Raw genomic sequence first — 24,758 nt, 5'->3', positions numbered from 1 at the left:
CTCGATTTTAAACGAGATGAAGTTCATTGCAGACAAATCTGTGTCCTTTTTGGTCAATGGAATTACCTTGAACCGACCATCGCACTGCAAGCATTCTCTAACCAAATCACTTACTGCATCCGCTTTAACACTAGGGTGAATTCTGGACCGGTAGAGCTAGAATAATTCCTTCGGAGGGGGAACGGTTTTTACGGCTTCAGATGTCGATTGTATCGTACATCCAAAGAGCGGGCTTAGCTATCATTACTCGATCATCACGACGACGTTTCATCGGAGGTTCGTCGACTGTAATTCTAGGGACTAGTGGTGTAAAGACAGTTTCAATAATTTAACTTATTGCACGCATAATTAAATTAAAAGTCCGGATTTTCAAATTACACCATGAGGGATCAATAACTTTTAGGTTTAATTTTAAACAGAAGACAAGTGGTGGCTTTGATGGAATTTCTACTGTAGTCTTTAATCACTCACGATCGTATGAAGGACCCTGTAATGAAGTATAAGATGGGTTAATCTGAATCCAGAAAATGCTAACTGGAGAATAAGACTCAGGACCAACAGATTCGATGAGGCAGGCTTCCACTGATAATAATTCAGGGACTAGGAAAATCTCAATCACATAACTTGATTAACGGAAACAGGCGTTCGTAATGTGTTTAGATATGAAATGCTTTTTGCGTCAACGTTTGCAATATGTATTTTATTAAACCCTAAAAATATTTCTCAACATTTTTAAGTTAAGTTTTATATTGCTCTATGTTAATAACTAAACAGTGATACAAGTATTTATCATAACAAAATGTATAGCAACTAGTGATTGAGGTTTGATCCAGCAGACATAATGTTTTGTTGTATAAAAGCTTTGCATAAGGTTTATTTCGAATTTTTCAATTTCGAGATAATCTGTTGTTTATTAAAATAAAAAATAAAAAAAATGGAGAATCGGTCTTTGTTTTCATGGCGGGTGGGTGCTTAAGATAATGCGGTCCTAGTTGTATTAGGTAAGAAAAGGCACATCAGGCCGCCTCCAGCCAGTAGAGCGGCCACTATAAACGTTGGAGCTGGACAGTACATATCCAATAGCGTTGCAATTACGACATTGCCGATGATACCGCCAAGTCGTGCTGCTACCATTGAGATAGCCACACCCGTAGCTCTAAAATAAAATATGTTTAGGTGTTAATTTTTTTTTGAAACAACCATTAGTTCTAGCTTACCTTAAATTCGTTGGAAAGACTTCAGTTATTAAACAATCCAGTGACGCATTGCCCATGGAAATGACGCCGCTGAAAACAGCCGAAACGGCAAGATTCTGGTGTTTGTTGGTTACGAAATACATTGAGGCAGAACAGCAACCAGCTGCCATTGTGCTGAACACTAGGAAGAATTTTCTACCTAGTTTATCCATGCCCAAAACCGCGATGATGTTAGCTGGGAGCGCGGCGGCTACAGTAATAAGTGACTCCAAAAATACCGTACTTGGGATGGACGCTGAACAAACGCCAATTTCGGAATGTGATCCTTGCTTTACGACATAGTCTGTCACTTGGCATACCGAGGCACTTTCTACATCAGGGTGGGCTCTTATGTATTCGTCGAAACGATTGAAGAGCTCCGGGAACCACATCATAAGACCGTAGTAACCAATATGGAACGTAAAATTGATCGTAATTGAGATTGTGGTAAACTTAAGAATTGGAGACACGAAGAGCTGTTTGCTATTGTCCATGATATTGAACAGCATTCTTTTGTACTTGTTTTTGATGGGCTTTTTTACTTCTTCCAATTCGTTTTTGAGCTTTTCGTCAATGAGAAGTTCCTTGACGGGATACAGGTCGGCCGATTTTCCTGTATTAGTAACGTAGATGCCTCGGAAAATGGCCATAGCTTTATCGGTTTTACCCTGAGAGATAAGGAACTTGGGAGATTCTGGTAGATAAAGAAGAAGTGCTGCCACAATGAATGAGGGAATAGAGCACACCATAAGGAAAATACGCCAGGAGTTGTAGGTGAAAGTCGGAGTATAAATGCCGATACCTGCAAAAGTACAATTAGTAAACATAACATACATATCAGTTTACGAGTTCTTACTGGTTGGTATAATGAGCCAGGCTAAACCAGCAACAAGTAGATTTCCAATAGTCCAGAAAGCAGCCATGAAACTGAGCATAGATCCTCGTTTTGCTTTTGGTTGGAACTCGGCAAAGTATGACCAAATCACTGGCCCACTACCGCCCAGCCTGTGAAAATAAAATAGCTCAAATATATTCGTTGGTAGGGAATATATAATTGAAAACTTACGCAGCTCCATTGAGGAAACGGAAAACCATGAAAACTTCGTACGTCTGTGAGAAGGAGGATGCCACGATGCAAAGAGCGTTCATAATCGAAATGACGATCAGAACTTTTTTCCTACCCAGCGAGTCGGCAACGCTTCCCCAGATATAGGCTCCAACCATCATGCCAATGAAGATAATCGAATTGAGCCATCCTTTGGATTGAGTATTCAGGTCGAGATCGCACTGGGCTGACGGTAGGATGAAGGACATCGAGATGACGTCCATCTCCTCGCTGGTGCTCACGAGACCGCATATTGCTAGTAGAATGTAGTGAAATCTGCCATAACCAGTAAGTTCTATCGCCTGCTCGAAGTCAGCTTTGCCGGAGTAGCCTCGCTCAGGATCGAGCGACGACTTGTCCTGTTGCTTCGAGGCGACGATCTGAAGTCCAGTTTGGTGGATGTGATCCGCTTTGCTTAGCTTTTCCAGTGGAACTACGACGGTATGCGGGTGTTCTGGGGAACCGACGCCGTTTGCTACTCTATCGTCCTTTACATCGATATCTGCGGGAATAATTGAGAAAAAAAGCGGTCAAAAAACTATTTGAAATCGTTAAAACAGTTGGAAGCATTGCTGTAATGATCGTATATAGCATTCTCTTAATAATGGTCATAAAATAGATTGAAACACTTCTTTTGTAACTGATATTGCTTATTATTTCGGTAATTTAGCTGTCTTATCATTTTACCACAGAATTTCTCTTGGACAAAATTCAGTTCAACTAGATATCAGACGAGGAATTACATTATCGATGTCATCGGTGGCCGACAGAAACAGAAACTCGGAAACTTAAAGTATGCATTATCAGCGTTATTAGTTGATTTGCAGCAACTTTGGCAAAAACAGTCAAGTAACTACTCTCAATGCTTTGTTCGTATTGCCAGCTCCACCCCGGAACGAAGAAGTTGGACACCGTAACGCACTTCGTATCCACCAGATATAACCGATCGATAAATCCGATGATGCTAAAGACGAGTTCTACAACAGGCTCAAGAGGACCTATGGAGAGTACCCAAAACATGACGTGAAAATCATCATCGGAGTTGCAAATGCGCCGATCAGGAGGGAGGAATTCTTTCGTCCAGTCATTGGAAGACATAGCCTTCATCTGTCGACCACGGTCTGATGCTCATAAATTTTGCCGCGGCCATCTGCAGTGCCTACTTTTCACGTTTGAATATTCGGAAACACACCTAGATGCATACACATGGAGACTCTAGCTCTCAGATCGATCATGTCTTGATTGACGGTCGACACTTTTCAAATGTCATCGATGTATGGTCTTTTCGGGGACCGAATATTGACTCTGACCACTATCTCGAAGCGTGTAAGATTCGCGCAAGGCTGTTGATCACGGCGAAGGTTCACACTGAGAGGACGCTGCGTTTCAACATCCAGCGGTTGATGGCAGATGGCGTGGCAGTAGAGTACGCCAGGAAGCTTGATAAACGAATCGCGGAACAGCAGGTAGAAGGAGAAGATATGTATGGGCTGTGAAGGAACATCCATGGTGCCATCGAAACAGCCGCGAGAGAGGTGGTAGGCACGACGCGTGGAAGACAGCGTAACAGCTGGTGTAATGCCGAATGCCAGAGACTCAGCCAGCATTTTCTTATATATATTAAGGTAACAAATGAGAATTACGTACCGGTATGTATCCAACAAAATCGTGTTCGATGCGCAAAACCCGTTTATCCGTACCATTTTGGAGGCGATATACGCACTGAGGACTAATTTTTAGGCGATACATTTATATAGGTATTTCTATGCGATAAAATCCGATTAAGCGCGACCAGCTTCATTCAGCTATATAACTTTGTGCTGAAAATCGTATGTTTGTCGGCTACTATCATTATAAGCGATGGAATATCAACTTGTGCGCGCTTTATTAAGCTTTATTTGCGATTCCGAGTTTGTTAAGAGATATTTACGATAATGTTCGTACATTGATATACGAGTTGGTTCTGGCTGGGGAGTGACAGACGAAAAGATGCGACTCCTGGCGCATGCTGACTGCAGCAAAGCGTCAAAACAAAGAGACTAGAGCTGCGGAAAAACGAACCCGTCGTTTAAAAAAATGCGAGTACGAGGACCACGTGCTCACCGGCGCAGAGGAGTAATACGCCAGCGACGGCACACGGAGTTTCTACAAAACGGTGGGATTTTGGCAGGAATTTTGCCATGCCTGTGATATGGAACAATATTGCTGGTAACCTGCTTATTGACAAAATGGCGGTAGCAGCCTGGTGGAAGGAGCACTTTCAGGTGCTATTGAACGGAGAGGTAAACGCGGAGATCAGCAAGGACAGGATAAGAATTGTAAGGCATGGCCAAGCTGTGGAGCCGCCAACACAGGAGGAGGTTAAGAAGGCAATCAGTGAGCTAAAACGGCAAGGCTGCTGGGAAGGACGGTATCCCAGATAACTTCTAAAAGCGGGGAGCGAGCGGCTGTACGAAGCAATCCACCGGATCGTTGCTAAGATCTGGGATGAAGAACAAATGCTGGAGAAGTGGTTGGATGACCTCATTTTCCCAATTTTTAAACAGTATAAACACTTTCGAGGAATTACTTTGCCCAATTCTGCCTATAAAGTGCTCTCCCGTATCCTGTTCTGCAGACTGAGACCGTTTACGGAGTCCTTCGTCGGCAAGTACCAAGCTGGTTTTCGTGAGGGTCGCTCTACGACGGATCAGATGTTTACTAGACTAGACTAGTTCCGGGAGTACAACTTGCAGACATATCATCTGTTTGTGGACTTTAAGGCGGCGTACGATTTAGTCAAGCGGAAGGAGCTGTGGCAGTTAATGCTAGAACATGGTGATCCGATGAAACTAGTTACACTGATTTGTGCGACGCTGGATGGATCCATATCATGTGTTAGAATAGCGGATAAGACCTTTGCCGCTTTCGTGACCTTGGATGGACATTGCTTTGGGAGGTACAATACGAAGGGCGAACATGGAAAGGAATAGAACTATCAACATGACATCTCACATGCTTCTTGGTTTTGCGGGTCACGTCGATATCATCGAAATCAACCGTAGAGCAGAGGCCTTCAGGCCTTTTAAAAAGGAAGCGGCGAGATTAGGGCTTACCATTAACACCGTCAAAACGAACTACATGGTTGCTGGCAGGGAACGTGGGAGACCAAGTGGTATTGGTGCCGAGGTGAAGTTAGATGAGGAACGATATGAAGTAGTGGAGGAATTTATATACCTTGGTACACTCGTGACATGTGACAACGATGTAAGCCGACGTCGAATTGCAGCCGCGAGTCGGGCTTTCTATGGATTATGTAGCCAGCTGCAGTCCCGTAGTTTACGAATTCGGACAAAACTGGCGCTCTACAAAACACTAATCCTCCCGGAGGCCCTTTACGGACATGAATCATGGACGCTAACGGAAGCTGATCGACAAGTGCTTGTGGTTTTTTGAGCGTAAAATTATGCGATCCATACTTGGTGGCAAAATGGAAAATGGAGTGTGGCGCAGACGCATGAATCACGAGCTGTACCAAGTACATACAAATATGCTCATATAGTGAAGGTAGTACAATGTGACAGGCTGCGGTGGGCTGAGTCCATGGTCAGAATGGCCGACGAAAGAGTAGCAAAAACTATTTTCAGCAGAGAACCAGGAAGAGGCCGTAGACTCTGAGGCAGACCCCGCACCCGATGGGTGTGTGCTGTCGAAGACGATGCACATTCAGCTGGTGTTTGTGTGGATTGGAAAACGGCAACCCAGCACCGAAAGTACTGGAGGCCCATAATTCGCTCAACACAGGATCGGTAACGGACCGTTGCCATTAAAGTAAAGTAAAGTAAAGTAAAGTAAAGTAAAGTAAAGTAAAGTAAAGTAAAGTAAAGTAAAGTAAAGTAAAGTAAAGTAAAGTAAAGTAAAGTAAAGTAAAGTAAAGTAAAGTAAAGTAAAGTAAAGTAAAGTAAAGTAAAGTAAAGTAAAGTAAAGTAAAGTAAAGTAAAGTAAAGTAAAGTAAAGTAAAGTAAAGTAAAGTAAAGTAAAGTAAAGTAAAGTAAAGTAAAGTAAAGTAAAGTAAAGTAAAGTAAAGTAAAGTAAAGTAAAGTAAAGTAAAGTAAAGTAAAGTAAAGTAAAGTAAAGTAAAGTAAAGTAAAGTAAAGTAAAGTAAAGTAAAGTAAAGTAAAGTAAAGTAAAGTAAAGTAAAGTAAAGTAAAGTAAAGTAAAGTAAAGTAAAGTAAAGTAAAGTAAAGTAAAGTAAAGTAAAGTAAAGTAAAGTAAAGTAAAGTAAAGTAAAGTAAAGTAAAGTAAAGTAAAGTAAAGTAAAGTAAAGTAAAGTAAAGTAAAGTAAAGTAAAGTAAAGTAAAGTAAAGTAAAGTAAAGTAAAGTAAAGTAAAGTAAAGTAAAGTAAAGTAAAGTAAAGTAAAGTAAAGTAAAGTAAAGTAAGCTGATCGCCAGGGCAACGAGAGAGCTGAAGAACATGCTGACAATCATCTTTTAATCGGCCATGGCTAAGATGCCAGCCAACTACCGTGAGGCCAACCGGTAGAACGTCAAAGCATTTTTGTTGAAGGCTTTTTTAATATGTTAATGTAAGAAAATTTGAAGGTTTGAAGTTTTTATTCATTCTCTTCCGAAATTAGTCCACTTTTTAAGGTATATGTTAGCTGGAAGTATTTCTAACACACACTGAAAAGAAAATCGAACTAGAACTGCATGTGACTGGACTTTGCAAGACCAGCGAAATAGAGCTAGATCCAGAGGCTTATGGCGACACAGTTTAGCCAATGACATCCAGACTGTTGACGAGAACCATTCTTGCGAACCTGTCGCAAGTTTTATAAGAGGATATGTGCGATAGTAAAACAATTTATTGTTCACTTCACTTTAACATACTCTAATCACGATGCAACTCAAATGTAAAATTGATAATCATACGACCTAATGTGGACTTTCTATTACGATCTTGTGTCATCTGGGAAGTAAGTAAGTAGTGTGACAGTAACCGGCCAAAATACATTTCTAACAAATCCCGTATATCCGTATATTTTGCAATAAAAATAAAATAATGCAATTATATAAAATTTTACTTACACTTTGAATTACTGGAATCGTTTTCACCTTCTACCATCCTATGTATACGAGCAGATGTTTGTTTTCCCTTCTCTTCCGATAAGAATAGACTTCAATCGATCAAAAGTACGTCGATCTATACCGTTGTGGGTGAATTACAACTATCAATCTGAAAATAAAAATAAATATTTGTGCTATAGAAAAATACTTTAACACTAGAATTGCAAACAATGATTCGGGTCAGCAGCGGCGGCTACACAAATCAGAAAGTTCACGCTTGAAGTGAAGTTAAAGCTAGTTCTGTCTTAGTGAGGAAGACAAAACCAGTTAAAACAAGAAAACTGATCACAAAATTGCCAATTAACAATTACCAACAAAGCAAACTTAATATGTAGGTTAACGTGTCCATACGACAGGCTTCACTTTCTAGGAATATTTGAGAATGAGTAATACGAATTTAATGAACGCCATGTGCTAGGTAGTAAAGCGTTGCTTGCGGCAGTTTCGCGCGCGCAGTATATTTCATTAGAATTTCAATGAGAACGGAAAATTGCTCTTATTATACAATTTGTTGCTTTTCAATGAACAGGCGGGAAATATTTGCACCACGGTTGTGTTATGGTTGAATGAATAATATTGGGATTATAATTTTGCAGTATTTTTGACTCAATAAGCTTCATCCATGCGTGAACATACCAGAAGTCGTATGACGTTATAATAACACATAATGCATCATTATTAAAACTATTAACGCTGTATGTTGGTGGAACGGTCTGTTATACTGATGCAATTGATCAACATCAGTTTCATGCTTAGGTTTTTCGCTAACATTGATCGATGGTTGCGTCCGAGCTGATAATTGTTCATACTTGTTTTCCCTGGCCTTACCATTGAGCTTGAGCGTCAGTCAACATAATACCGGTTTCGGCCGATCTTGTTCAAAGTTTTCGCGTGTTAGAGATTGCTATTTAAAATAACTTATTTCGAACTGATCTTGCTTGAGGAATTCTCACTACAGCTGTTGTTAATTGAAACCGAAAGAATGCTTTCCAACAAACCTGCAATACATAAATGGACGCTGAAAGCTTTACGATACTAACTAAGTCGTAAACAGTTTATTGTTGTTTTGAGATTGTACATACAAACAATGAATAACCAATGAATGAGCTTCAGTTCCGATTCGTAGTAGAGGGTGTGGTTCTGTATAGTTGGATTAAGCCATTAAACTGTAATAATATTTTGTAACCGTAGTCGATCCGATCGTAATCCGAACGTAGTAATCAAAATTCTCTTCTATGCTAATACCAAAGCAATTAGTCCATTATTGTTAAACGCTGCCATATTGGTTGAATTACCTTAAATTTTTTAACAATTGTTGTTCGCAGGCACCATCAGTTTCCATGCATGCACGTTGTCAGTTAGTAGAATGCTTGCAATCCGATAGCCTGCCTGGTATGGCAGGCATGCCAAATGTGAAAAATATGGCTCAAATATTTCTATATGTATATTTATATCAACTACAGTTTAGTGACTATTAAAGCAAGTGTAGTGCACTGTAGTTTATAGGTACATAGGTACAACACATGTGTTTATTTTGTTACTCCAGAATAGAGCTAGCTGAGTTAGCTGTTCCTAGTATCGAATAAAAGCGCATTGTAAAACTTATGCCACTGATCTGTTATCAAGAAACGCTTTTGCTAACCATAATGAGTAATAATAATAGAGTTTTATTGTTTCACACGTTAGATTAGGCTCAAACAGCAAATGATAATTAAATTTCTTGCTGCGTCACGGCAGCTTTCCATAACTGCTTATCCGATCGATACCATTGTTGATCGTGTAATATTACGACAACATTTAATCAACACTCGACGGCAGTATCTAGTTCCACGAGCGAAACCGAAATATTTGAGAAGTTTCCACATCAAATGAAATAATAAATAAAAATCGGTCATGGGCGACAACCGTATTGACCAGCCGCTGACGTCGAAATATATTTTTTTTTCGTGGTTTTTAATTAATGCCAATTGATCTTTTTACAGATAACGCGAATTTCTCGGTTATTACTTCGTGAGATTGTAATATTTGTTGTAGACTGCCAGTTGAGTTGCAATATTGGCGGTTTAATAGTAAATATGCATGCAACTTTCAGTATATTAAGTTTTGTATTTCGTTTTTATCCATTTTAACGTGAGGTAAAATAGCGAGGGTCCCAAATTTCATGAAATTTCATACAGGGTAGTAGTCTATCTCCCGCTGCTCTCCAGAAAAAGACAGAAGGAGAAAAACGGAAAAGAGCACGAAGTAAAAGGTGACAAAAAACAGGACAAACGGGTTAACAAAGAAGGAAAAACGTGCGAGATAAAAGAATAAAAACTGTCATGAAGTAAAGAAAAATAAAAGAAAAAACATGACAGAATCGGAGGAACAATGGGACATGAAAAGGACTAAAAAGTGGTAAAGAAGAAAACGGGAGAGAAAAAGACGAAAATTGAACAGAAAAACCGCGACAAAAAAGGAGAAGAAACGGAATAGAAAGGCAAGAAAAGAAAAGGAGAAAATACGGCAGTAGAAAAATGGAGAAACGATAACAAAGCAATAGAACAGGGGCAATAAGAATAGGACAGAAAAAGAAAAAAAATAGGGAAAAAATTAAAACGGAAGACAAAATCGATAAAACGAAAAAAAATAATCAGAAGGTAATACAAAAGGAGGAAAAGCAGGACATAATAAGAGGAAGAACGGAGTAGCCGAAAACGAAAAAGGGTTAGAAAAGAAGTTAAACCGAAGAAAAGACGGAAACCGGGAGCGAAAAAAAGAATAAAAATAAAAGTAAAGACGGGACAACCGGGAAAAAAGGAAGGAAAACTGGACAAATAGAGGGAAAATGGAACAGAAAAAAAACGTTACAGAAAAAGTGGGAACATTAGAGCAAAAGAGGGAAAACAAGACAAGAAAGGGAAGACGAAACAGATGGCAAGAGGCGGGATAAGGGAAAATAAGAATACCAATGGAGTTAAAAACCGACAGGAAAACGGAAAAAAAGGTTTCAAACAACATATAAAAGGAAAAAGATGAGACATAAATAAAAAAAAAATTACCAAAGAAAAAGGTAAGATGCTAGAAAAAAAGACGAAAACGGAAGATAAAAAAGAGCCAATTTTAAGCTGAATGGATAAGCGACTATTTAAAGAATCGATCGCAATATGTCAAGATTGACAAGAGCAAGTCAGCTCCAAGCCCGGTCTGGTCAGGGGAGTCATCTAGGGCCATCGTTTTTCGTCACAGTCATGAATGAGCTCACGGACCTTCTCCCTGGAGTTTACATCTTAATTTATGCTGACGATGTGAAGGTTTTTCTCCCGGTGAAATTTGTTAAGGACTGTCGAATTCTTCAGGATAGCGTACAACATTTCATCGGATTTTGTAAAACGTTCGGCCTAAAAGTTAATACGAAGAAGTTTAACATGGTGTCCTCTACCCGAAAAACAAATAAATTGCTATTTTATTATTCCATGGAAGGTGAAATAATACCAAGAAGAGACCATGTATGCAATCTTGGGGTAGAAATGGACAGCGAGCCTAACTTCATCCGGCATACTGAAAAGGTTGTTGCAAAAGCAAATTCTTTATTTGGCATGATCAAACGACTCAGTGGAGAATTAAAGGATCCGCATACTATCATCTCATTATACAATGCCTTGGTACGAAGTGGTGTTGAGTACGCAAGTGTAATATGGCAACCATTCTACGAAGTGCACAAAAAGCGAATTGAGCGAATCCAAAAGAAATTTATTCGCTATGCCCTGCGGAATTTAGGATGGACCGGAGAGATGCCTAACTATAAATCGTTATGTTTATTGATTGGAACGGAAAGGTTGGAGAACAGAAGGCGTACAACAGATGCTCTGTTCTTAAAGGACATACTCGCCGGCAGGTATAATTCGCCATATTTATTAAGCCAAGTGACCGTGAATGATGGACGTTCGTCGTTAAGAAGTGTTATACCTTTTCGTTTGACAAATAGAGTTCAAAATTACGCCAGAAATGAGCCAATGTATAGAATGATGGCCACATTTAATAATCATCGTGATATTATAAATGTTGAATTGACCAAGAAGCAAATTAGAGATAATCTTAGAATATTTTATGTAAATCATTTGTAATAAGTAGGTAATAACTATGTAATATTTTTTTAAATATCGATAACATCAGTCAAATAAATAAATAAATAAAAATAAATTTAAACTCTGATTTCAAGGCCAATTTCAAGTACAATTTAACATATAATTTCCATTTAAATCCAATTTATGTTCAATTTCACCGCCCAGTTAGCTTCGGGGTACGATGTTGGTCTAACAAGCCAGTCATCGTTTGTTCGAATCTCGGCTGGGTGGTGTTGTTAGAGTCAGTAGGATTTTTACACTAGCTCCGTAACTTCCTGTAGGTACTCTTGTACAGCCGGCTGCGAAGTCTGTGGATAAAGAAAGGTCAAGTTCTTAAGAACGTTTATACCCATAGCTTTGCTTTGCTTATGTCCAATTTCATGTACAATTTAAATTTAAATTTCAATTCATTTCGATCGAATCGATCGAAATCAATTCCATCTTAATTTAAAATGAAATTTTAAGTCAAATTTCAAATCAAAGTATAAGTCTAATTTAATTCCAATTTCAAATAAAATTTCAAGTCCAATTTCAAATAAAAACTTCAAATTCTGTTTTAGGTCTGGTTTCAAGCCTAATGCAAAGGAAAACATTCAGTCCAAATTTGTCCAAATTCAAGTCTAATTTCAAATCCAATTTTAACTCCAATTTCCAGTTTAATTTGAGGTTAATTCGCGAGCCCAAATTAGTCCAAATTCAATTCCAAATTTCAATTCTAATTAAATACTTTATGTCAAGTTTCGATTTTAAGTCCAATTTCAAATCTAATTTCTAGTCTAGTTCCAAGTCTAATTTCTAGTCCAATCTCAACTTTGATTTTAAATCCAGTAGCAGTAGAAAATCCGGAGTTTTTCAACCTAATCGGCTGGTACTTTTATGATAAGTAATAATAGATTCGCCATCCTACGATTAGCTTCTCCGTTTTTCCAGGCCAAAACATTCTTCTAAAAGGTCGGGAAAGTATGTTTATGTCTGAGCACGCTAGTGATTCTTTCATGAAATTGTTGCGCTGTTTTGAAAATTGATAATATTGATTTTATGTAGTAATATTTTTATAAGAATATTTGCACTACAAATTGCCTAAAATATGCCTCTTCGTAAAGAAATGACGATCTCTTCAATTTAGATTTGTCTCTTCTACTGCTGCAGTAAAGTTAAAACATTTTTGCGGCGCTTCGGGCTAAACGTCATCTTTTGTTTTTATTTATTTACGTTACGTTTTCTAGCCTATTTTTCATTATTCTTCTTACCATTGATATCAAACCGGTCCGGCCAGACTTGTCCAGACGGAGCATTGACGTAAATGATCCGACCAGAACTGCGTGCAGTGAAAGGTATAGTTTGCATTTAGTTCCACTTAGAATAATTTTTAAAACCAGATATGTTTCAAAGTAATTGATTTTCTTGTTACGTTCTTGTTTAATTTTAAACGCTTAGTGCGTCATTAATTCAGCTTTTAACGTGTCATAACGCGTATAGGACAAACGTGTTAGTAAAATTGGAGTAGGATTTTTGACATCTCTGTTTACGTCAATCATTTCTTTTCCCACGTTCACACGAGAGTTCACACTAAAAAGTCGTATGGAATGGAAAGAAAGTGTTTAATACAAATAGAGTAACCATGAAAGCCATTTATAAATATTTTTTTCCGGTACGTAGAGAGTTATTTGATTCCTCACATCATTTTTAAGATTTAGGTATGAAATTGCACTTTTTTAAATATTATTTTCATTTTACGTCTTTTAAAATGCCGTGATCTACAACTAATCATGTAGGTAAATTTGATTTCAAATCGTAGGATCGATTGTAAAATTCAGTTTCGTCGTGGCCTCTAAATACGAGAAAGCTACACGAGCGAAACCGAGTGGTTCACATAAAAATTTTCGCGTGAGGTGCAATGCTAACCAAATTCAGCAGCATAGAAGATAAATATATAATTAAAGGCCTGTGGGCGTTATTTTTATCACACAATATAATTAATGTCAATTAAATTTCCATATTCACTAGACCCGAACAGAAATAGCAAACCTGTTTACTGCTGATTGAAAACAATTATGAAAAAAAGGGTTTAAACTGGAGTAGGGTTTGAAAGCTTCTAGGGGTTCCATTTCATTTATTTTACCCAAAGTTAAAACACACAAAACTCAAAACTAACATTTAGGTTATATAGGATGTAAATTAAACAAATGCTATTCAAAATATCAATTATTTTTTTTACTTTTTTTAACCAATCAATGGCAATGGCAATGGCAATAAAAAGTAAACAATATTTTTGCTGGTACCTTGTTGCTTGTTAGGAATAACGTAAGGAAACATCTTCGTGGTTAGACCAACTTTTGATATTCGCCCATAACTTCCGTTTCAAAAAGAATTTCGGAAATCTAAATAATTGGCTGCAAAGGACTAAGGATGAGATATATTTCTGGAAAAACTCGATCAATTCGAGTGGAAATATAATAAAGTTATGCCGTATAGTTACGTGAAGTCAAAATTGTAACTGAATTCAATATGCGTGTTTTGTAAACACGATTGAGACTAATAATATTGTGAAAAGTTAGCTGTCACATTAAGAAATTTTACAATGCTTGTATTTAGATAGTACGAGGTACTAAAATTGTAAAATCGCGATGGCCCGATTCTAATTACCCATTGCTTTATTTTGAGTGTGAGGTGTGACTCATCCTATAATACAGACGCAGGCTCAAGCACTACTCAGTTCATCGAACTAAGTTGAATAGTATATGCAAATTTATTCTATGTGGCAATGATTTTTGGTTGATGTAGATATTATTATGTTGTGGTTCCCAAAAAAAGATTTTCCTGAAAACAAATGAAAATTTTCCAGAGGTCAATCGGACGGAAAAGAAGCTTTATGTACATCAATTGCGTGAGCCATCATGGAATAACAGTAGCACGGAAACGGTTTACTATCATAATAAACTGTAATAGAACATATTCGGCTCGAACTTTCAATAGATTTTATCTGTAAACAAACCAATTAGAAGATGTTCTCTGCGTGACTGGCTTAGGAAGATAAATTCTATCCTAAAATTAGGTAAGCTATTCTTTCCGCTGCTGTATTAGTGGAGAGTCACAGTTGTTCGTGCCTTAATGATTTGATTATATACTTTTAGTTGGATTGGTCTACGGAGTTCAGCAAGAGCTTGGAGTCGTTGTTTTTCTTTGACTTTGTGTTTGTTGCGTAACTTTACTAGAATTTTCAAGAGACTTTTTAGATGATTCAGCCTCTAACGGTTATGGCTATGGTAAAATATAGATATTTTCCAAAAAAATCGGCAATACCAATTCCGAAACAGAACCACGATGTGAGTATTTGCAGCAACGTTTTATCAAAACAAGTAAGCATGTAATTCAATATGATAAAGGAATACCCATGTAATAATTTGGGTTCTATTACACACATCTAAGGGATATACTGATCAAAATTGGTCATAAAATCTGCACTAAGAGTGCAATAAAACTCAAGTTAAGGTAATTTCTTATCATTAACATTTCTTCGAATTATCTAGGCTGCGAATCGAGATCTGTTTCAGTTCAGAGACCTAATTTTTCAATAACAAGCTACAAGAAAGCTTTACAAACTATCTCCTACAACGTTGAATTTTGTTACAAAAACCTTATTATTTACAACTCGTTCTGTTATAAATTTGTTATTTTTATTTGATCTTGTTTCTATACGTTTGTTATTGAATAGCAAAGAAGAAGAGTTATGTTATTGTTTCATTGTCCTTCAAGAGGGCAAAATTTTGATGTTATTCAATTTATTTCCTAAACAGGAGTTCAGCTAAAGTTCACTTTTCGCCTGAAACAACTGAACTGAAGATCACCGCGTCGAACCGGTTCAGCTCAGCACAACACGCGAAGACTAGCACGCGCCGGCAGATAATTTACGTGATCTGGGAGGAAAACATATCGGTCGGTAGGTACCTTGGTACCTTGAGTTTCTGTGTCTAATCTACGACCGCGCGACGGACACGTGTGACGAATGGCGCGTAAACGTTTTACACACGGACGGTGTCGCGTGGCCACTTTTCACCTGCAGCAGAAATTTGAACGAAAGCTCTGTAAACAAGTTTTGTAATTTGCACTATGAGAGAATCATTAGTTCTACCTTTAGCTATCTTGATTGTTGCTGTGAACATATGTGAGATTTAGTTTCGTAAGGATCTCTGTTCTGTTCTTATTTATCGAATACGGTCAATTATCGCTTCCGGTGATCTTGTAGGTATACATTTGTTTGTTCGCTGGAGAGTAACAACCGGTGCCGAGCAAATAGGTGTTTTCTGTGTTCGCAACCCGAGATCTTCGCGCTGGCTTGTAGCGTGCATGTTTCCGCGCTTTAAAGGTTAGTTAATTTGTAAAATTGAATGATGATTTAATTAGACTATGATTTAGCAATTATAATTAGTTTACGACGTCTTATCAACTAATGCGCCAAACTGGAATTGTGCGTAGTGGTAGTCTGTGTAGTACGTCGGAAGCACAAACCGGTAGATTTCAACGACCGACAAAGTTTAGGCGGCGTAGGTAACGCACAATGGACAAGGCCGACCGCCGGCAATAAAAAGAGAAGCGGAGATTTGCCTGTGGCTAGCGCGGATGGATGTAATATCTCAGCTTATGATTGTTAAACCGGCACTTAACGCAATAACGGTCTAGAATGGCGCAAGAAAACGTAAATAGTTGTGATAGTAAACCAGTTTTTGGGATACTAATCTGCATTACGTAAAAGAAATGCACAAAGGCGCCGAATGAATTAGCATGGCTGGAACGTAATTCCGGAAACGCCCTGTTCTAGATACGTTGATTGCCTATATGAATATGAATGTGAGAAAAATTACTATCGCTAGAACTTGGTTGCTATATTTGCATTTGAGTGGATATACGCAAACTTGATAGACTATGTTGCAATATTCGCAAGAATTAAGCTTTATTCAGTGCCGGACAAAGTAAATTTATTCATAACGAGATCATTTTATCAACACATTTCCCCCCAGTTTAACAGGTTTAAGCAGAAAACGGAGTAGGAATTCTAAATGAACGAAAGTACAACTTGAAACTATAGTAAGTGAGTGCAACAAGTAAAATAATCTACTTTTATTGTATAACCTTTTTCAGAAGAGGCCAATAGTAAGCAATTTATGGAGCGATTCCGAAAATAAGTAAGCTCAATTTCCAGAACTATTGGACCGATTTTTTTTTTCTTTGCATTACAGTGAGGCCCTTTTGAACAGTTGGTGCCGAATTGCCGTATTATTTTTTGTCCGGCTACATAAATAAACATGGCGCCATCACATACCCCGGGACAGAGTCTTCGAAAATCAATATTTTGATTTTATGGAGATTTTGATACTGATTCTATGACTACTGAACCAGACCAGGAGATATGGATGGTGAAAGTTGCACAAAATTTTAAACCCCAAAAAAAGCTAAATAAGGAGACAAGAACTTCCAGTAACCATGCCAAATAAAGATCAACACACATGGGAGGAAACTAAGCATCTGTCTAGCGAAGAATTTCGTAGTGAAGAGATAATTGGAATAATTTCCGAAAGAACTTATTCAACTATTGTATAGCAAATACTCGTAGAAGAAGTGCTTGATAAGCTATTAGACAGAGGACCGATCCTCCAGCAAATATAACTAGACGAGTCAATCGGACCATAAAAGAATACCAAGCGGTTCTAGAAAACTCAGCTGGCAAGTTGCATGCACCAAACTCAACATTACTCGGGATTTAAGTAAACCCTTAAAATACGCAAAACCAGGTATGCGAGAAATCATCACGGCAAACAGATCTCCCACGGAACAGATCATCCAAAAAATTTCCATGAAATTCAGCCACATAACCATTGATGTTTAGAAGCTCGTAAATTAAATAAGTACTTTACTTAAAATATTGGAAAATTTCTCTTTGGCCTATCCATTTCTTGCCTATCCGCTTGAAGACCGAAAATGCTCAACTGAATACGATACATTTTACTAAAAAATTAACACGCCAGACTCTTTGTGTATTGTTTGTTATTGTCTGCAGATTTGACATGTCTGCAACATCACATGATGAGAAGCTTTTTGTAAACATCGAAGGTTTTACAATCTTGATAAGCCAAATATAAAATTTGGAAGCCAAGTTTAGGCACTGGAAATCGTTTGCAGTTTTTAATTTGTGAAGCTAGTTCAGGCGATAACCAACTTACTGGGACCCGTAGATCAACACTTAATAATATCTCGAACAACCTGGTTAGTAAACGTATGGGGTTTAGTGTATAATACGGGAGAAAACAATTAGAAGCGTAGCATTCAATGTAGTGGTGTCCAGGTGTATATAGTTCGGCGAATAGAAAATCTGGATTTCACAGAACTATTTTTTTTTCAACACACGCTTGTAAATATTTTCTGTAAAAATCTACACATTTCTCCGTGCTGCTAAATTTAATTCGAAAACTCAGGGCTACCGCTAGTGCTGTTTGCATATATTCTACTACCGATACACTCGCGAGTGGGACGCCTCGTACTGTCGTTCTGCGCAGGCCGCTCATGAAGCTCGTGAGCAGGAAACAGCCCGCGAGTGTGAGCACTTGCTGAGCAAACTAGAGTTTGCTTTACTTCTTCATCTTACGCCCTCGATTCACACGCGGGCAAGAATACAAACCCTCAAGAGCGTTCGGTATAAACTGCTCGAGTTGGAGTTGCAATGACGAGCGAAGGCGACGACCGTGGCTGATAGCTAAATACATACTCGCAAAAACTCGTCGCAGGACATGGAAAAATAAGAAAAGGAGTCCGAGAGAGATGCTTATGTCAGCCTGCTTGTTAAAACTAGAACGCATGTGTGAGAAAATTAGACCACACGAGCGCGGGCTTCGTAAAACTGACGCTAGATTGGTTAAGAATTGAATAGGATACCCGATTGTGGTATGAATAAATAAAAAGTATAAGAAAATTCTCTGGCTACAAGTTTTACCAAGCATCCTCATACAACAAACAGTGAACAGCAGTACGGTGGGCTGTATGGCTGTATGAAATGCGACGGATGTGTCTTGTACGACGATGACACCTATGCGAAAGCCAATTTCAAGCACATCCCCAAAGTCAAATTCAGCAAGGCTCCTGCTCGCGGTAAGGTTCTCAGCAGGTTGTTTTCGTGGATCTTTTTCTGTAACAAGCAAACCAGCATTTTTGTAACGGATAAGGCCATTAATTTAGAAGTTTTGTTTTGACCAGATCCAGCCAGCTGCCATTACAACAAGGATATATTACGATGCTACAATCATTTAATGCAGTGGAGTTCATTTAATACCTAAAGACCTGAATCCACCAAATTTTCCACCGTCCTATTGGATAACAAATAAAAAACGATAAAGAAGCTGAAGAGGAAGGCGACTGTCATCAGTGATATTGGCCGTGACTGAAGAAGGTGTGCGTCAGAAGACACACATGGAGCGAAAAAGCAGAAGGATATTTAAAGCTGACACGATTGTGTATAGAGATTAACTTAATATTCAACCGTAACTTCTACAAACAAGTTAAAAGAATACAAATGGATAATCCGCTCTCACGGTTTTTATGCGAATTGTTTGATGGCAGAGAAGAAGTTGTCTGCCAAGAGACTGACAGAGCGTATCTACAATGAGGATTATCAGCTGAATATATAGAATACATAGAATGCCAGTGTAGTGTCATGAGTGGTTTATAGAGATTGTCGTCCGTCATTCTAACAACGCACAGTGGCACGGATTAAAAAAGGCGGACATCAGCTTTTGCGTAGAAACTACTAAGTTTTCTGCATTTGTGTCTTCACCAAAGTTTTTTGGTTTTCGAAGTACTTTTTTGTTATGCTAAAAAAATTGCATTAAGGTGGTGAGTCAGTATATAATCAATTTAACTTCTTTATTTAAAACCAGAAATAAACAATGCCTCAGATAAAGTTGTACAAAATGTTATTGTGTGAAAAATTTAAACCATACTGTTAGGTGGATTGAAAAAGACAGTGTTTAGAAAAAGGATATAATTTCACTCATTTAAGTTGATTAACACTAAAAACATTAATACTTATCAAAGTAATAGGTACAAGTGTTCGATGTCTGAGACTGAAATATTCGAGCTTTAAATGTTGTTCATGAAAGTGTTCGAAGAGTTTTATCCTCATTTTTAAAATGCTATTAAACCATTTATTTGGATAGAATAAAGATGTTTTCGAACATTTTATGTACTTATAAAAAAGTTTCAGCATGACTTAACTGTTCGAAGTTTGAATCCAAGTTTGAATTTGAACGGTAGAAATATTATTCTTTTGACAGCAAAAGATTAAATCATGCCCAGTGGCATTTGGAGATACTGATATAGACAACATTTTTTCGAAAAATTCTGCTTTGTGCATTGTGCTTTGGCAGAAATAAAGACTGCATAGGGCATTACATAGTATTGTCTGGATGCTTCTAATTATTAGGCCTTCCCTATTTTCGTCTTTCCTGAACCTGAAGAACCAATTTGTCATCATGAATGGAATGTGCAATAATGGAAGTTCTTATATTGGTAAGTATTAGGTAGTGATAATTTTCCCCTCTAGAACTAGTGCCGTATCATAATCTTTTAATGCAAATTTAAAGCCCAATAGAACTCCTGATGCTTTTACAAATGTATCCAGTTCAATGATATTTGACAGACTATGTAATTATGGTACACAATTTGTATACCATTCTCTTTCGTGTCAAACAAATTTAGGAACACTTGCAGACATTCAGAATTATTCTGTTCGTCATGCACAAATGCGGTGAAATTATCCAGCTGCATTTATCAAAATTCTGCGTTATTCCTGTGTTATTTTGAACAGTGTTTTAAAAAAAGCTAATTACCTATAACAATAACAATTATAAATTAACACTTCCACTACCGTTCTTGTAGACAGTATTTCATTTCATTATAGCTCTTTTTTACAGTTATTTCTTGAGAAATAAGAAGCAGGTTGGTTAAAGGTGTATCATTGCGATGACTTCCAGATTCAATCACAGCGAGTAAGCCGATCAGGCCCGTCGTTAAGAAGCTTCCAAAGAAGACCCTAGCTTACATTTTTTTAGCTAGAAAGCCGAGGACAGTCACTATAAGAAGGAAGCCGTCTCGCCGAGATCGCCGGTACACCTAACGTCGAGAGAAAATTGCCACGGTTGCGCAGGGTTAGTCTGGTTTAGATATCCCAGAAAGCTAGGGAAGTTGTTTTGGAGTTGCTAGATTGTTTGGTAGGTTGATTGTTTTCAGTGTTGGGCACCGCTAATTCGCTAACCGATACAATTTGCTCGATAATCGTGGAAATTTCGCTAATCACTAATCGCAAACTGCAAATTAACAGTTACTGTTTATTTTTGAACATATCACAATAACTTCCATTGTAATCTATCGCTGTACAAATTATTTGTAATTTACATTTATTACATGGCTTTTCTTAATTTACCTAAGATCAAAACCTATTATAATGGATAAAATGCTTTATGGTTTATTAATTTTAGAATAAACAGCGGCACTTCATTTGAAATCATGGCCCAGTAACAATTCGGATAGTCTGAGTATAAATTATAAAGTATAACTAGCCTTTCTCGATTGGTCGGTTAGCGAATTAGCGAATTAGCGGTGCCCAACACTGATTGTTTTGATAACCTTCCGAAATTCTTGATAGTGATTAATCTTCCTCTTTTTTATGAAATAATATGACATTCATGGTGGAAGGAGTGGGGGTGTGCATGACTAGCTCTTACGTGCGGAATTATGTATTTTTGAATAGAACTAAATATAAATTCGTTTAGGCAGGGTATGTTGCTGCTTCGTCGTAATTGCCTATTCCCGTCGTATCCTACACAAATTATTAAAAATATCAGCGATTTTTATGACACACAGTGCAAAATTAGTTATTCTCTCATATTTTAGTTTGTTGCCTCTCATACGCGATCAATCAAAGTGAGCTGAGATCTATCTAAATACTTTTTTTCATTAAAGAATTCCTAGCAGCCAAATTTTCAACGTTTTTTCGTGCGACGAAGAAGAAAATGTCGACTAATCATTTCAATTTCCGTCATTCATAAAATGAAAATAACTCACGCAACGCATTGCTGTTATTCTGCAGCAGGGAAAACTTGCATAATGCATAAAAATTTTGATGGACGGATTTTAAAACGGAACGACGAAATTAAGATATAAAGTCTGTTGCGTAATTTCTATCAAATGCTTTATTGATCGCTTTTTAGTGAATTCAAAGGGCACGCATAGGAAGGTAAGTTTGTTTGTGTCAAATCAGCTGCAGAGCTTTTGGAGTATTCATTAAACCCACCTGATGATGAAAATTAGAGTGGCTTTCCTTACTACGACGGGAATTAGAAATAAACCCTATCTGAACAATATCTGAAATTGGAATTTTCTAGAACATTCAAATTGTGTCGAAATAACAACAAAACATTGAAGGATAATGATTTGGGTCGAATAAATTTCTCATATGAATGTAATATGACGATTTTGATTGGTCTATAATCATGACTATGATTCCGTTGCCGTCGGGTTGGGAATCTTCTCGAGTATTGTATTGTTCATATTTATTGTAAAAGGTGCAAAATATGTCAAAATTCTCCCTACAAATTAGTATCTAAAGTGTTGTTTGACCTCGCGATTGGCCTTTGGCGATAATTCGATTGTCAATCCACTCTTTCAGATAAACAAAGCATATTGTTTTTCTAGCGCAAGTGCATAAAGTGGTAAAAAATTTCATAAGGATAAATATTTAGATTGCTGTTATTGGTGGCATTTGTAGATCTCGCAAATTTTTCCCCTAAGCGAGCAAACTGTATACTACAGTTCAGTGGCTTAGCGCAACGGAAATAATTTCGAATCAAACTTAATAGCCATAGTACTAGGAATATCAAACATATCTAGTTACACAAATATTTATCACCTACTGTTGCGAATCGTAAGACGGCGGTTTGGAGGTAACAGCGGTTGAGTAGCGGCACGGTCAGCTGATTTTAACACCTTGGACACTTTTGAGATGACTCGTTTCTTTTCTGTAGGATTTATTCCGTTTACACAAAACTTTCACTGCGTCCAGCTAGCTGCAATGTTTCGTCCTGGTTGGTAACGTAAAAACTGCTTTGAAATTCCTTACTAAAGTCCGCTGAGCGCTAATTTTGACTGCTATTCGGAAGCAAGTTTTGAACGATAACATTAACACTGTGATTTAGGTGATTGGTCGTTAACTGGACCGCAGAGGTAAATATTGTTCCGTGGTATACAAAGTGTCTCACATGTGCTTCGTTCTGATCAATCAGCTGTGATTAGCAGAAACGATGAGCTTATTTTTCATCGGAATTGTGCTTCACTGGTCCGCGTTAATTACCACTATTGCTTAGTTTCGAGCTCCACCACAAAGGTTACTATCGCGTTAAAAAATTGTCACAATTTTTTGGACTAGTTGTGAATTTAAAAAAAACGTGGGAACGTTGAATCAAATCAAATTTTGCGGAAAAATCTCCACTTAAAAACTGAACAAAATGAAATTAAAATATATTTTTCTTTACAATTCAAACACTCAGGATCACTAACAATCTTAGCTGTTACTGCTAACGAGCGAGATGTTGTCCCGATGAATGAATCTACTGGACTGAACTGAATCAATAACAATAACAAACATATGAATCGGCATTCTCTTCTGGCTGTTTATTTTCTTTGCTATTTATTATCACATTATCATAAACGTCTACGCCGCTGGCTGCTGCCACCGATAGCGTATTGCTGCTGTAGCCCACAGTCTCTGATCACAAAGCTCAGCCGCCATACGCAGCGCTCGACCACTATTGGCCAAGCGCCGTGAGCCGTGAGCGGCGGGAGTACCTTCAGTCATCAGACACAGGCGAGAGATGATGATCGAGAGCATAAATAAATAGACAGGTACCTACAACAACATCAGCTGTGTGCGAGGGATGATTCAGACTATTGAAAATGTTCAACATCTCATACGGAAGGTGTCGGAAGTGGCACACGATCACGAATAAATGAGGGATGTATTTTCCACGAGTTTAACTTCCGAGCGGGGGGTGATGCTTGGCGCAGATTCAACCCAGAATGATTCTGCTAAATTTGGTAGGCGATGGATCCTGTTGTAAGGGGATTGGGGAAGATGTTTTAGATGACCACTAACTAACAATTTCGGTCAGTTCTAGTAAAATATACCAATAAGTAGTTATTGAATTAGAACACGGGACAGTCCATAGACATCCAAATTTCATCTAATATCGCAAATCACCATTAAAAGAATCATTATTGAATGAAAGTCATAGATCCGGTATAGACCGTGGTCCATCAGGCTAGCAATTGACATAGGCTTTAGCATATTTTGACATTGGTATAAGAGAAATATTTCAAATACGCTTTTTTCTTATTTCAAATACGCTTATTGTGAGCATTCCTAACCGCTACATCATTCTGGCTCACCGAAATTTGTAGATTTCCCAGTTTTATGGCTGCATCATTTCGGGACACACGCTGCGCCTGTCACGTACGTCGGGACCTTGGTGAATATCTCGATAGTGCAGCTGCATTAGTTCGACGTTATCAGCAGGCAAACAGACAGCTTGAATTTGTTTTCGAAATTGTTTGATCGGTCCATTATTCGCTTGTATGGTCGATCCTGAAACTTAGGACGGTTTCCTTGTGCTCTTATCACAAATATTGAAAAGGTTTGAAGCTGTCTGCTAGAACTGCACTGTTTCTGTTTTACTTTCTATACCATTCTGTAGTGTGACTCGCAAAATTTGCTGCTTCACGAAAACTGCGGCTACCATCAACTGGTTCACGATTTTGCAAGAAAGATTTTTTTTACTTTTTTGAGTTTACAATCTATTAAACTATTGGGTAAAGCCTGGCTAAAAGTAAATTTGGACTCTCCTCGTGTGTCACCGGCGCGCTTTGTGTTAGGAACTGGAACCATTTGACTTTGTTTACATGTGTATGAAGAACAACTGGTGCAATTTTTTTTCAAAATATTCCACCACGTTGCGGAGTAGTACAGAATGAAACTCGAACGACGTAAAAACAATCTTGCATAAACACCTGGAAAATCCAGAGTGGCCTGGATCAAAGTTGGCGAAAGTGCTAAAAATGCCAGAATCAACAGTGTGTATTGTTCTAAAAAGTTATACGGAGAACGTA

General features: G+C 37.9%; 1 protein-coding gene across 2 annotated transcripts; it reads right to left on the bottom strand.

The window, feature by feature from the left end:
* Positions 1-758: 758 nt before the first annotated feature.
* Positions 759-23,031, bottom strand: LOC128734757 (synaptic vesicle glycoprotein 2B-like). 2 transcript variants are annotated; one of them, XM_053829094.1, is made up of 6 exons: positions 22,507-23,031; positions 7,408-7,555; positions 2,302-2,842; positions 2,092-2,240; positions 1,218-2,037; positions 759-1,156 (listed from the first exon to the last, which is right to left on the bottom strand). In XM_053829094.1, the coding sequence occupies exons 2-6, from the start codon at positions 7,442-7,444 to the stop codon at positions 973-975; spliced, it is 1,731 nt and encodes a 576-aa protein (XP_053685069.1). In that variant the 5' UTR covers positions 7,445-7,555; positions 22,507-23,031; the 3' UTR covers positions 759-972. The 2 variants fall into 2 exon arrangements, with proteins under 2 accessions (XP_053685069.1, XP_053685068.1); XM_053829093.1 differs by having other exon boundaries at positions 22,511-23,031.
* Positions 23,032-24,758: the final 1,727 nt, after the last annotated feature.

This window comes from Sabethes cyaneus, chromosome 2 (genome assembly GCF_943734655.1).
Source record: "Sabethes cyaneus chromosome 2, idSabCyanKW18_F2, whole genome shotgun sequence".
In the NCBI taxonomy this organism is placed as follows: Eukaryota; Metazoa; Arthropoda; class Insecta; order Diptera; family Culicidae; genus Sabethes; species Sabethes cyaneus.
The sequence above is the reverse complement of the archived record's forward strand: the minus strand, read 5'-3'. Positions and strand labels throughout refer to the sequence as shown.

Bases quoted from the DNA above. Each gene is read 5' to 3' on its own strand.
- LOC128734757 (XM_053829094.1), bottom strand. From the start codon at position 7,444: ATGGTAGAAGGTGAAAACGATTCCAGTAATTCAAAGT. The intron at 2,241-2,301 runs GTAAGTTTTCAA...TTATTTTCACAG, and splicing joins CGTTTCCTCAATGGAGCTGC to GCTGGGCGGTAGTGGGCCAG. The intron at 2,038-2,091 runs GTAAGAACTCGT...GTACTTTTGCAG, and splicing joins CTGGCTCATTATACCAACCA to GTATCGGCATTTATACTCCG.